Below are 13,923 nucleotides of genomic sequence, written 5' to 3'. Positions count from 1 at the left end.
CTGGCTGTTGACAGGCTATCCACCAGGGTAACCCGGAGTGACTGGGCCATGGTCTCTCATTTTCCAGCAAACTAGTTCTGGCTTCTCCAGATAGCAGTTGTTACAGAGTTCCCAAAAGCAACAAGAGAGAGCAAGGTCCAAAGAACAAGTATTTTTCAAGACTCTATATGCATCACATTTGTTAAATTCCCATTGGTAAAGCAAATCACAAGGCTGGCTCAGAATCAGTGAAAGAAATAATTTATGGCCATTTTTACAGTCTAACACAATCAGAATTGTCACCATCATTGTAAAAAAAAAAACAATATTTGTTGAGTATTTTTTAAGTGGTAGGTGCTATTCTAATTGATTGTATTTATAAAAAGCTTATAATCCTTACCTCAACCTTATGAGGCAGATACTATTATATCCCCATATTGGAGAAAAGGAAACAGAGACACAGAATGACAAAGGAGCTGATCCAACGTCACACAACTGGGAAGCAAGGGAGCAAGGATTCAAACCAACATTCATATGTTGGTATGTTGGTTTCAATCCACATTCATAAGACTGTTCTATACTGCATCCTCTTCCTGCTCTACATATGTAGGACTTTCCATGATTGTTTCTTTTTTTAAGTGGATGATCTAATAAGAAGAGGTTATAGCCTGAATTTAACATGTTCCCTGAGCATTGTCATATCTGTCACCACTTCATCCATGTTTCAGCTTTCTTCCAACAGGCACCTTATTAAAGCTTACCCAGTATTGTTATGGCTGACATGTGTTAGTCCAGATCTTGGTTGAACCTGTTGATTATTTTTTGTTTGTAGTGGTTGGAGTGTTAGCAGTGGTGTGGAGTTTATTCTAGAACTTTTCATCTTTATTTCTTCAGAGAAATTTGAGGATTTGGAAACAAGTGACTTATGGTGATGCTGAATGATTACTAAATAAATACATAACATATATATATATACACATGCATATATGTATATATATATATATGTATATATATATATATGTTGGAGGTAAAATGCAATACCCCTTGAAAGCAGAGACTGTGACTTTGTCTCCTTGGCAACTAGCAAAGGGAAGAACACCCAGAAGACATGTTATGGGAGCTCAGTATATATTTATTGTATATAGTTACACCAAGTTCATGTCCCATTAAGGCAAGGAATCACACACTTATATACTAATAGTGACCAGATATTGGCAACATGTAATCACTAGAGAGGGGTAGAACTGGAGAACTCATGCCTCAGGTAACAGGGAAAGGTCTAGCCATTTGACACCGCATGGGAATGTTTAGTGTTGCCAGATTGTTCTAGTTTTTAGGAAATGCTGTAACTTCAAATGTGTATGTAAAATTTCCTGATTTGATTTGATGTTTTAAAATATTAATTAATTGGAATTCCTGGGTGGCTCAGTGGTTTAGTGCCTGCCTTCAGCCCAGGGCATGATCCTAGAGTCTCAGGATCGAGTCCCACATCAAGCTCCCTGCATGGAGCCTGCTTCTCTCTCTGCCTATGTGTCTGCCTCTCTCTCTCTCTCTCTCTCTCTGTGTGTGTCTCTCATGAATAAATAAATAAAATCTTTAAAAAAATAAAAAATTAATTAACTAATTAAATAATCTCTACAACCCAACATGAAGCTCAAATTCACAACCCTGAAATCAAGAGTTGCATGCTCTACCAACTGAGCCAGCCAGGCACTCCACTTTCCTGAGTTTAAAACACTATGTGTTAAATCAAACAGGTCTTTTGATACATCTGACCCATGGCCAGCCAGTGTGTCACCCCCTACATCAAGCGCTGACTGGCATCTCTGTTGTATAACAGCTGTCCTAAAGGCCCAAGAAGGAAGAAGAACCACAGAATAAGGCAGAGATGGAGCAATGAGATAATAAGAGAGGCAGAACTTCAAGAAAGATGGAAAATTGTCTATTTCAGAGATTTCACAGAGGTCAAGGAAATGAAAATAAAAAAAGATCATTTGATTCGAGTAGATTATTTGGTACAACACTGCATTCACAGGCTGTGTTTTTAAAAAAGAAAGAGAGAAAGAAAAAAAGAAAAGAAAAGAAAAAAGAAAAAAGAAAAGAAAAGAAAAGAAAAAGCAAGCCGTGGGCAAGTAACATGAGAAATACTCCAAACACTCAGTTAAACAAAATAAAATCAATTTCTTTACTCTGACCCTTTTCGTTGTCTTTAATATCCTAATATGCAATGTAAATCTTCAAAAGGAGAAATAGGTACTGTTTCAGTGATCAAGGAATCATTTCATACAGTTCCTTTAGATCTAATGACCTGGGGAAAACATTTAGGGAAAGCTGTATAAGGGACTGAATGAGTGAGCCACTGGGACTCTCTGGAGGAGTGATATGGAAACTGGAATGCATAAGGTAATAAATGAGGCATGATAAGCCAGTGGAGCAGCTTAGCATGTAAAAAAGTAGGTAAACCCATTAGTAACTAAGAACCATCAGCATCTTAACTTTGTAAAATAAAAGCCTTTTAGCATCATTCCTCTGATAAAAATGAATAAACCAGGGCACCCCCGGTGGCGCAGCGGTTTAGCGCCGCCTGCAACCCGGGGTCTGATCCTGGAGACCCGGGATCGAGTCCCGCGTCGGGCTGCCTTCATGGAGCCCGCTTCTCCCTCTGCCTGTGTCTCTGCCTCTCAGTCTCTCTCTGAATAAATAAATTTAAAAAAATACTTATTAAAAAAATGAATAAACCAAAAAAAGTAAAGGGGTCCCCAACTTCTCATGGATTAAACCTCTTTGCCTGACATTCAAGGTTCTCCTTTATCTGGCCTACTGACATTTCTGATTCCCCTGTTATGTCCTATACTTATTCTCTGTTCTAAATACCCTGCTCTGCACTCTGTCCTTAGGGCATTTTCTGTTTTCCAGCCTCTTTACCCTTGCTTACCTTGTGAGTTGCCTTTCCCAGCTGCTCCGATTAGAGCTGTGCCTTTCCAAGGCACAGCTCAAATCTGCTTTCCTCAGAAGCCTTCCTTAGCCATCAAACCTCACAGTTTTTTTCTCTGAATTTCTAGAGCATTTAAATTTCTGAAGGATTCGTTTGAGACTTAGTGTGCTGGAGATTGCTTATATGATTGGGAACTGAGAGAAGAAAGGCATGTCCTGAGCTGTGCAACTCTCAACCCTGGTTTGCCCTCACAATACACCCAAATAAGGTTAGGATGATATTATTCAGCAGCACATAAGAACAAGGGTATAACCCCATCACAGTGAATTTCATAGACTATGCTCTGTTGTTCTGTAACCACCTGCTGCTATTCCCTGAGGATAGAAGAGTTCATTCTCTTCTTGCTTAGAGTAATCAGTGCCATTTGTAGACACTAGGTTGAGCACTTACATGTATAGTCTTGGTGAACCCCCCAATTTCTCTAAGAAGGGGCACTAGTATCCCCAGTTTACAGAAGAGGAAGCATTCATTCTCTAAACATTCAAGTCAGCTTGTTCATGTTTATGGCCCTCTCTTTAGCTGGTCAAGGCAGAACCAGCAGTACAACCTCACATTCCTGACCCAAAAGTCTGGGCTTTTTCTGTCTCAGCACACCATCTCCATGGCTACACTGGCCACCAGAAATTTAATGACAGAGAAAGGAAAGAATTCATACTTGCCCTTCAAGTGGCAAATATATATTAGTAGGCTGCAAAAGGCAGAGTAGAAGTCTAGTGAGAGTCAGTGCAGTTTGAATATGAGGGGTATTCTAGGAATATCCTAGGATCTGCTAAGGACCTAGCACAGCCCAGTGGGCATCCTCTTGAAAACCAGTGGGTTGTGGTTAAGGTGAGGTTTGGAGGTTTGTGCATGACAGGGGCACATGCACAGCCTGGAGGACATGTGAGGGTCTTCTCTTCCTTGGGTACTCACTGATGTCACTAGGGGGATTGACCTCCATTTTCACTCTGCTATGAGCTCTTTGATTATCTCTCTGTCTCTCTTACTAGACTTTGAACTCTCTGAGGGGAAAAGCTGTCTTATTTACTTAGACCTGACACATAACTGGTATATAAATATAAAATACTTGTTGATTTGATGAATGGATGACAAGGCAAGGTGCTCAAGGTGGAGATAACCCAATATAGTCCACTTTTACTCCACTGTCAGAAAACTAAATTAACTATTTCTTCCCTGTTGTTTATATACTACCCAGCAGTCTCAGGCTTCCCAGAGACCTTCACAAAACCCAGAACCTCTCTTCAATAATGTAGAACCTCATAATTTTCAGGCCTCATCTTCTAAATTAGATTGTGCAGTTTTTCAGCACAAGAGGTATGTGCTACTTCTTGTACATGCCTCACATCCTTCAGCTCACTGCCTCACACAGAGCAGGATCTATATAAATGCATGTTGAGCAACTGTATTGGAATTATGATTGGAAGCCTATCCTAACTGTACAATCTCTGTGAGATAATTCTTGGTGAATTCAGGTGATAAAAGGGAGAGGAAATCAGGATGGTGACAGAGACAGAGCAAGAACAGTGGGTAGGATCTGTCAACTCATTGGATGTGGAAGATGAGACAAAATGAAGAGGAAAAAGGATTCCAAGACTTTGAACCAAGCTGATGGGCTGAAGGATTATGCCCAAGAGAGAAATATAGAACTTCTACTTCCCCTGAACTTCTCATCCTCACTGCAGTTTGAGCAGAGAGAAAAAGATTCCTCATGAATGTCCGGCTCAAGTGTTCCTTGGAGGCAGACAAACCTGGGGCAGTCAGACACTCAGGAGAGTTCAAAAGGACAAAAAGGAAAGGTTGACTTTGTCACTCTGCAGAAGAGCTTTGCTCTGCCAAGGAGGAGGAGGAGAAATTGGAGCTGAATATATTTTTGGTTGGAACTACTTGTAAGTGTTCTGTTTGATAGCAGAGTTGTTTGAATGGCCGATTTCATAACTGCACATAGCTTTTCCAAATAAATGGTGTCTGTAGAATGTTCAGGTTAATGCATGAGTCCAGTGCTCAAGAGTGTTTGTGCTTAGAGCAACTGGGCCTTCTTTCTTAATAAGTCATCTTGGCATTTTGTCAACAAACTAATTTGCTTTTCTAAGAAACTAGATTAATACTTCCTGTACTCTGTGCTATTCACAGATCTACAATGCAGTGAGAAGGGAAGAAGAAATAGAAAATACAATTGGATCTTTTCTCCATTACTTTACCAAGCTCCCAGCCTCCAAGACAGCCCATGAAAGGATTAGTGTTGGTCCATGCCTAAAGCAGTGTGTCCGAGACACCATATGTGAGTATCGTGCCACCCTCCAGAGGACGTCCATATCTCAGTACATCACGGGTTCACTCCTAGAAGCAACCACATCTTTAGGAGCGAGAAGTGGCCTACTCAGTACTTTTGGAGGATCCACTGGACGAATGATGCTAAAAGGTAATGTCTGAGATTTACTTTTCACTTTCCACCCTTTCAGTGCAGAAAGGAATCTAAGTTAGCATTTATGCATCTCCTCATGGAAAATTGAGTGTACTTTTTGGCAATTTTAAATAAAGTTTGTCGCTGTCGTAAGCTATAAAAAAGATAGTCCTTTATCAAAATCCTTTAAGGTATAAACATTCCAAACAATAAGCATTAAGATTTTGAGATTGTTTTTTCAAAAGCAGTATAACTGATTACAAGATTATCTTTAATCAAAAAGAAACTATTCAGACAAAGGGTTTCTCCTAGTGGTGGTCTATGACAGATGTGATGTGATAAGATGTGATAAGATGCTTAAAAACAAGTGTGGTCATGTGGTCACAGTGAAAACCAACACTGAGATGGAACAGAGCAAAATGTAGTCCTTTCTACACAGAATCAATAAGTTCATGTTGACCAGAAAAGCTAAAGGCCATCTTCCAATGATTCCCATCTTTAAAAAAAGGATAGTCAGGCATCCTGCTAAAACATGAAAGCCAATGGAAAATGAGGTGCCTCAGCACCAGAACTTCCCAGCTACTTCCCACGAGTAGCAGACAGGCAGGTCAGAAATGGCAGTGTACCAAAGAACCTTGGAGATTTGTGCACTGCACAGCTGTCACAACCCGCTTGGCAGTCTTCCCTGGCAGGAAGCTGCCATCCAGACGGGGACCATGCAAAGCTACGTTCCACTGCCTGGGGGCTGCCAAGAGCTTGATCTGACATCCGGCCGTTTCTCTCAAGGAGAGCAGCTACTGCCCCTCCACAGCAAGCCCCAGACCTATGGCTAGCAAACCAGTGGCCTTCCTCCTCAATCCTTGGCCACCCTCCCACTCCACACCACACACACCTGGGCAGGCTCAAGGGGAAGTATACACCTCCCTGTGTACCATGTAGGTACCATGTAGGTTTGTTTTCTGGAACCATTTTAATTTTGCAGCTTGGTTAAAAATAATGAACGAAGGAAAACACAAGTTGTGGGAACACTAATCCAGGTGACCAAAGGGTTTCATATGTTTTTTGAGTTCCTACTAGGTGCTTGGTGCTGGGTAGGGAAAAACAGTTCCTGCTGCCATGGAGCTTTGTAGTCTCTAGATGGTAAGCAGTTTCCTCTATGCACAGGACTCAGGATTTCTCTACTCTATTGTAGCTCCTGATGACTGCCAAACTTCCATTCTCCATCCATGCTCTTCCTAGAAAGTTGGGCTGAGATTGGTATGCCGAGTTATTGTTGCTTCAAGGCTTGTGACTCTATGGGACCTCATCCTGTGAGTTAATCAACTTGTGTTTCTCAGATACCCCATCTGTGCCCAGCAATGTAGGTATATGGGAGATTCTAATGACGTACAAGTCAGTTTACTTGCCTTTAACTTGTTTATGATCCTAATGAGGAGGCCAGTGTTGTGTGCACCAAGTATTCGAAGAATAATATAAGACTAGAGAGAGTTAAGTGCTAAATAGTGTGAAAGTGCCTCCAGTAGTTCAAAGAGTTTAGAGAGGGAGTTAATGTTCTTTATGACAAATGGCATGGCCCAAAACATGAGACCTCAAACAAACAAACAACCATCAGTAAAAGCCACTTTCTTTCTTCTCTGTTAATTGCAAAGGGACAGATCTCAGACTCACCAACTAAGGCAGCTGCCTCCAGCCTTATACAGACCTCTAGGAAAAAAGGAGGCTGCTTGTTAGTATGTCTGTTGCCCTGATAGTAACTTGACCTCAATTGCTATCTGTACTTCTCCCTTCAGATCAGAACATTTTTTTTTTTTTAAGATTTGTTTATTTATTTTAGAGAGGAGGGAGGGAGCGCTAGAGGGAGATGGAGAGAGAGTCCCAAGCAGACTCTGCACTGAGTGTGGAGCCTGACACAGGCTCGGGCTCACAACCCTGGGATCACAATCTGAACTGAAACAGAGAGCCAGATGCCACTCAGGCACCCCCAGATCAGAACTTTTTGATCAACATTCTTAGCTCAGAGATTCATTGGCCCATCTGCTAATGTGTTATCTTTAAATTGGCAATTTTTACAAGAGTTGGGAGTTTCTTTAACTTTCTGTTTTGTAGTTCTTTAATGGTTTTTGGTATCCCTCTGTAAGTAGCTTCTGCTGAATAATACAATTAGCTGGTTGGCTTCTGTTCCAGGCTTACTTCTGTAGCTCTGACTTGTTTTCTTGGGAAACTTTTACAACTTCTGTACCTTCTCCTGTGGGGTCCTCAGAGTCTATACATGCCATAGTGAAACATGTTTTTTTTTTTTTTAAGATTTTATTTATTTATTCATGAGAGACCAGAATGAGAGAGAGAGAGGCAGTCACAGGTAGAGGGAGAAGCAGGCTCCATGCAGGGAGCCAGATGTGGGACTTGATCCCAGGACCCCAGGATCATGCCCTGGGCCGAAGGCAGACGCTTAACCACTTAACCACTGCACCGCTGAGCCACCTAGGTGTCCCAGAATCATAGAATGTTTATAGAATCTATAGGTTCAGCATACTGACTAGTTGAGTCTTGACCTCTGTTGGCCATATACTCCAGCAGGAGGTCTGGAGGACACACTGGCACTATAACCTGGTTGTCTGATTCTTTTATTGTTCATTGTGTGTCCTGTGGCATTGAGTTGGCTGACAGCTTTCAGCTCTGTATTACTAATGAAAATCTCTGGGAAGTATATAACACAGACTCCGTCCCATTTTATAAATAACTTGTATTCCAGAAGTTCGTTTCTCAGGAGCTGTGTGGAGCTTAGAATTCTTTACTAGCGACACAGTATTAAAAATTGTGATTTGGTTGACTCTAGTCCTCAAAAGCCTCTTTAACCCACAACACAGTTGAAATCTATAGACTTCCCATGGAAGTGTATTCTCTTTATTCTCTTGTAACACTAGTACTGGAATACTGAGAATCAGCCTCCAAAGAAAAAGCAATACAAATGAGTTGAAAGAAACTTCTTGTGTAAGGGAGATACATTTAGTCCAGGTGAACAGAGTTAAATTGAAACTTCTATGAAGATTTTGAAAAGAACTTTGGGCCATTTTAGAGATTTTAGATATTAGCATCTAGTTCTCTTATATGGTTAATCACATTTCAAAACTCATACCTATATATAAGAATCAGAAAATTATTATCCCAAGACTTTACTCTCCCCCCTTTTTAAATGGAGGCTTATAAATGGAATGAAAAAGAGAGGCAGGGCAGGGTTTAATTCCCCACCCCCTCAACCCCCGAGGAAAACGTTAGGAATAGATTCAAAAAGAATGACTTCTTCCATGAGAAAGGTCATATTTGAAGTAGATTAAATGGGTTGGGTAAAGGTAGAGAAAAAGACAAGTACCGTTTGATTCCATTTATATGAGGCACTTAGAACAGTCAGCATCATAAAGACCAAGGGCTGGGAACGAAGAGTCATTGGTACTGAGTATAGAGTTCCCATTTTACAAGATGAAGAGTTCTGCACAACAGTATGAATGTATCTAATACCACTGAATTATACACTTAAAAGTGGTTACGATGTTACATTTTATATGTATTTAAACCTCCTTCTCCTCCCCCTCAAAAAAGAATAAAATATTTTAAAAAGAGGACAAAGATGTTATGTAGGTCTTTGGTCCCAGGTTTATTAAGATGTTAGAATCAAGGTTCTGGAAAAAGGAAATACGAAAACAGCTTCTCATGTGAACATCCAGGGTGGGGTGGAAGCATGTCAATTTGTCTTCTGGAATGGTTGTGATTACAAGATGAGGTTTGGAGCCTGCAGTAGTTGAAAATAGGAAGAGAAAATGTCCAATCAGTTGTTCACCAGTCACAAGGCATTCACAAGTCAGGAACTGGTGACTCAAGGCTTGATTGGCCAGAGTTCTGCAGCCCTGCAGCTTTACCACAGACTACAGGATTCTGCTAACTCTTCAACATCTCATCGAGCTTCCACACCTCCAATGATACAGGTGACTCTAGAAAGACAGCCACCAGTCAGGAGACAAACATTCCTGGTTTCCCGCCTTCAGGATCACTAAGGATGATCTATTAAGTCAAAAATTTGCCAAATAACAAGAAACATTTTCTGATATGAAGCATTGATTAGCAAGAATATGCCCTGGATATCAAAGGTGTGTTATCTCCAAATGGGAAATGGAGTATTTATACCATCTCCTTCTGGTCTAGGTCCATTTCTCCCTCTCCCCATTAACCTTGCTAGAATCTCAGGATCAACCACCTGTAGCAGTGACAGCCAAAAGAATTTTTGATGTCAATAATCAGGAGGTTTTCTAAACCCATTACCTGCTTTTGTTTCTATTTTTTTATATGTACTATCTACTGAAAATTACAAAAAGCAAGATAAAGTAACAAGGGAGAGAAAAAAGTAAAAAAGTGAGATCACTGATATTAATGCTGATAGTAAAATTAGAAAAAGTAGTGGTAAGGGAAAGGATTTTTCATTAGAAGGCAGCTAAGTGTTTTCAAATGTGCAGATTGTACCAGCCAATATAATAAATTTGGTACATTAAACTCAATTTTTCCTTCTCAAACTGTTGCTAAGTAAATTTGTAAATTTAAGAATTAAGTATTTACATATAACCAGGACAATGCTTAGTTATTCATATTTAAATTATGTAGTAGAAAAGAAAACTCCATTGTTCATTTTAACCAGTTTGAGTATGTGTGTATGTAGAGAATAGCTGTTAAAGTTATTGGTCATATATAGAGTGTAAATAGAATATTAATATGAAAACAAAAGTGCCTTATATACTTAATATTCTTATTGAAAGTAGACAGTATTTTATTTCTGATAGAAAGGTCTAATAAATTTTTCTTTTATTGCAATAAGGATATTCTATTTGTCTATTTTTCTAAAATTAATATCTTCAAGGATAAAAACAAGAAGTTGTAATAAGAGTACACACACACATTTGAACTATGTGGCTGTACCTCATAAATAATTTAATTTATAAAGACTGTCTTTGTTGACTTCCTCATAATCAAAACAATTACCCTTTCCATGCCTACCAAACAGAGGAAGGCATATGCATATTTCTCATTCCCAGATTTATTTAAAGAAATCCTCTGACTTATTAGTTTTGTGGCCTTGAAATTATTTTCTTGGTATGTGTTCATGTAATTTGGGGTATGTTTCTATACCAGTTAATCAACTAGAAAGTATTCATTCACCGTGGCCAAGTGCCATATCACCTCTGGGAAGAATGCAAAGGATTACATCTGGAAATCTTCAACTTGAACTAATCTTCAATTTCTCACTCCAGAGAAAATGTAATATTATGTCTACTGAAGTAGCTCTTACTACCTGCTAAGAGATTCATGAAGTGCTGGACTACATAATTGATGGCAGGATCTGTAGCTCCTGGGGTAGGTTTGGTGGATATAGGACAAGGCCCTATGCCTTCGGTGTACAGTAGTCAGGTGTCATCCAGGACTGTGACTCTGTGCCTGAGTGTGACCCACGAATGTGATTCTATGTCTAGGTGTGACCTAAACTTGCTCAGATGTGACTGAGGAGTGCAATTCTACCTCCTAGGTAGAACCTCAGAGTAAAAAGTACCACACATGACCCACACATGTCAGTCACTTCATGGCCAGGTGTGAGGGTTGTGACTCTGTACCCCTTCTTATAACCAGGGGATGCTTCCAAAGTACCAGGGAAGAATGAAGTCATGTACCTCAAATGTAGTAGAGACATGATGCTTCTTAAGCCAAAACAATTATGGATATTTTGAAGGGGAAGAAGGGTGGAGCAGAGGAATGACTACTACTACTACTACTACTTCTTCTTCTTCTTCTTCTTCTTCTTCTTCTTCTTCTTCTTCTTGTTTTTTGTTTTGTGTTTTTCAAGATGACATCCCCATTACTGTTATCTCTGAAATTTTAAACTCTTCTGTAAAGAGAAAATTGGGCATAGGGACGGATTAGAGTAAGGTAGAATTACAGTACTACTACTTGTTTACATTTTCTTAGTTCTTGCTGAGTGCCAGGTATTGCTCTGAGTGCTTTGCATGTATCATTTCATTGAAAACCATTCAGTGGTCCAGTGAAGGAGATACTATTTACTAATGAGGAAACTGAGGCCCAGAGACATTAAGAATCTTGCACCTGGGTACAGAGGTAGTCAGGATAGTGTGAGTACTTGAATCTGGGTAGCCTCTTGAGTGCATACCACGTTCCAGGCAATGCATCAAGTCCTTTTACTGCATTATTTAGATTAGTCTTTATTGTGGGTTAACTTGTGTCCCCAAAAAGAGATACACTGAAGTCCTACTCCCTAGTACCTATGAATGTGACCTGTTTGGGTCTTTGTAGATATACTCAAGTGAAGATGAGCTCATTTTCAGGGAGAGTGAGCCCAAAATCCAGCAACTTGCTTTCCTTGTTAGAGGAAGAGAAGAGACATAGAAGCAGACCCACATTGTGGTAAACACCATGTGATGATGGAGGCAGAGATGGGAGTGGTGGAACCATAAGCCAAGGAATGTCAAAGACTGCCAGCCACCACCGGAAGCTGGAAAGAGACAAGGGAGGATTCCAACCAGAGTCTTACAGGAGGCATGGCACTGCTAACACCTTGACTCTGGATGTCTAGCCTCTAGAACTAGGAGAAGATAAATTTCTCTTGTTACAAACCATTCCATTTATGATAACTTATTGCAGCAGCACTAGAAAACTAAGACAGTCCTTTTGATAATCCTGTGAAGAGGAAATTATTAGCACCAGAAAACTGAAGCTCAGAGAGGTTAAATGACTTGCTCAGTGTCACACAACCATTGGTGTGTGCAGGCAACCTAGACCAAGCTTCTCTAAGGTTCATGATCACAGCTATGATGGAGACATATTTGCAGCTCTCCAGTGGCAATGTACATCTCCACCTTGTTTTAGTTATTTGGACGTTTTTCCAGTAATAAGCTCTGATGTTCATCCTCCTCCCACACACACTTTGCCTGGCACAGGACCAGGCACAGATTAGGTCTTCAGGAGGCTGTATTTCATGATAAAAAAGCTTAGATTTTACCTTGTTAGTAATGAAAGATGCTGGAGGGTTCTGAGGAAAGGTGTGATTTGATCAGATTGGGTTTTTAGAAAGACCCATCTGGCATAAACTTTCATGGAATTGAGTAGTGGATGTGTTCACAGAATCAAGGAACATGTCATTGCTATTTGATAACACTTAATTGAATGAGATAATTTTGGAATCAAATATGTAGGTTATACAGACATATCATAAACTGTAGGTTATAGAGACATATCAAACTCATACAAAACAAAAATGCAGGGACGCCTGGGTGGCTCAGCAGTTGAGCATCTGCCTTTGGCTCAGGACATGATCCCAGTCCCAGGATTGAGTCCCTGCAAGGAGCCTACTTCTCCCTCTGCTTATGTCTCTGCCTCTCTCTGTGTGTCTCTCTTGAATAAATAAATAAAATCTTTTTAAAAATGCAAATATATTCAGGAAGTTTTTGAGCTGGCACAAAAGCCATTTCCAGTGTCTCAGCAAGCCATTCTAAGCACCAGGGCCCTGGAATGGTTGCAGGGCTATCTCTGGGCAACCCCCCTTACTCTTGTCTGAATTCCCCTTTCCTCTCCTTCCAAGGAGAGGAGCCACCTTGACTATACCAGCCCATCCACTCCTCACTCATGTCCCCATAATAACATCATTTTCTCTTCTTTCTGTAGTGGATCCCAGCTGGGCTTTGTGAACAAAACGCCCTGATGGATTAGAATAGAGTTCTGGAGTGTTGACTGATGAGGGAGACTCCCTTGGGAGAGCTGGAGACAGATGGAAGAGCTGATGGCAACTGGCATAGGGAATGGGGCACACAGGTGCAAAGACATGAGACAGGAAGAGACACAATGTGTTCAGGTAACTGCTGGTCTACCAGGCTGTCCTGGCTGCAGCTTGGGAAGTACAGAGGCTAAGTAGGAAGACATGGGGCTGGGGCTGGGGCTGGGGGAGAAAATAGGTCTCCAGGGGGCTATATTTAATAATAAAGAGCTTGAACTTCACCTTGCAAGTAACAAGAAATGCTGACGATTAGTAAAGAAGGGTGTGATTTGATCAAATTGTGTTTTCAGAAAAATCCATCTGGCTACAGTAAGGGGTGGGGCTGCATAGTGTGTCATCCTTAACCCCGGCCTAAGTTCCAAAGTATAGCCTCCTGGGCTTTACCCCCAAACCTACTGAGTCTCTGATCCTACAGGTGAGTTTGCTTGGTGTGGAAGGTGGGTGGAGAGAAAGGAAAATGAGAATTGAAGCACTTAGGAAGATATTGCCAAGGCATTCTTCTTGGTAGGGTGTTTCTGGCACATTTAGCCACTGGTAAAAATTACAAAAAGGCCCCCTCCCCATTCTCTGTAGGGTAATACAGCCTCATACCCATGCATATCATTTAGTGCACAGCATGCTGGCTGGATTTCAGACCTCTTTTCCATTCAGGTAAGCACCTTTGTGCAGTGCAAAAACTTCACTGTATCAAAAAGTCTGAATCCTGAGAAAGCAGCAGAGAGGTGT

At 40.7% G+C, this 13,923-nt stretch overlaps 1 protein-coding gene across 5 annotated transcripts in view; it reads left to right on the top strand.

Annotated features, from left to right (window-relative positions):
* The window catches only part of PLCE1 (phospholipase C epsilon 1), a 309,225-nt gene that overhangs the window by 139,970 nt on the left and 155,332 nt on the right, over positions 1 to 13,923 (top strand). For all 5 annotated transcript variants that reach the window (XM_041739693.1, XM_041739678.1, XM_041739673.1 and 2 more), the window contains exon 3: positions 5,105 to 5,393. In XM_041739693.1, the coding sequence (XP_041595627.1) occupies positions 5,105 to 5,393 (289 nt within the window). The remainder of the gene's footprint in view (positions 1 to 5,104; positions 5,394 to 13,923) is intronic.

Source organism: Vulpes lagopus, chromosome 2 (assembly GCF_018345385.1).
Source record: "Vulpes lagopus strain Blue_001 chromosome 2, ASM1834538v1, whole genome shotgun sequence".
NCBI lineage: Eukaryota > Metazoa > Chordata > Mammalia > Carnivora > Canidae > Vulpes > Vulpes lagopus.
The sequence above is the reverse complement of the archived record's forward strand: the minus strand, read 5'-3'. Positions and strand labels throughout refer to the sequence as shown.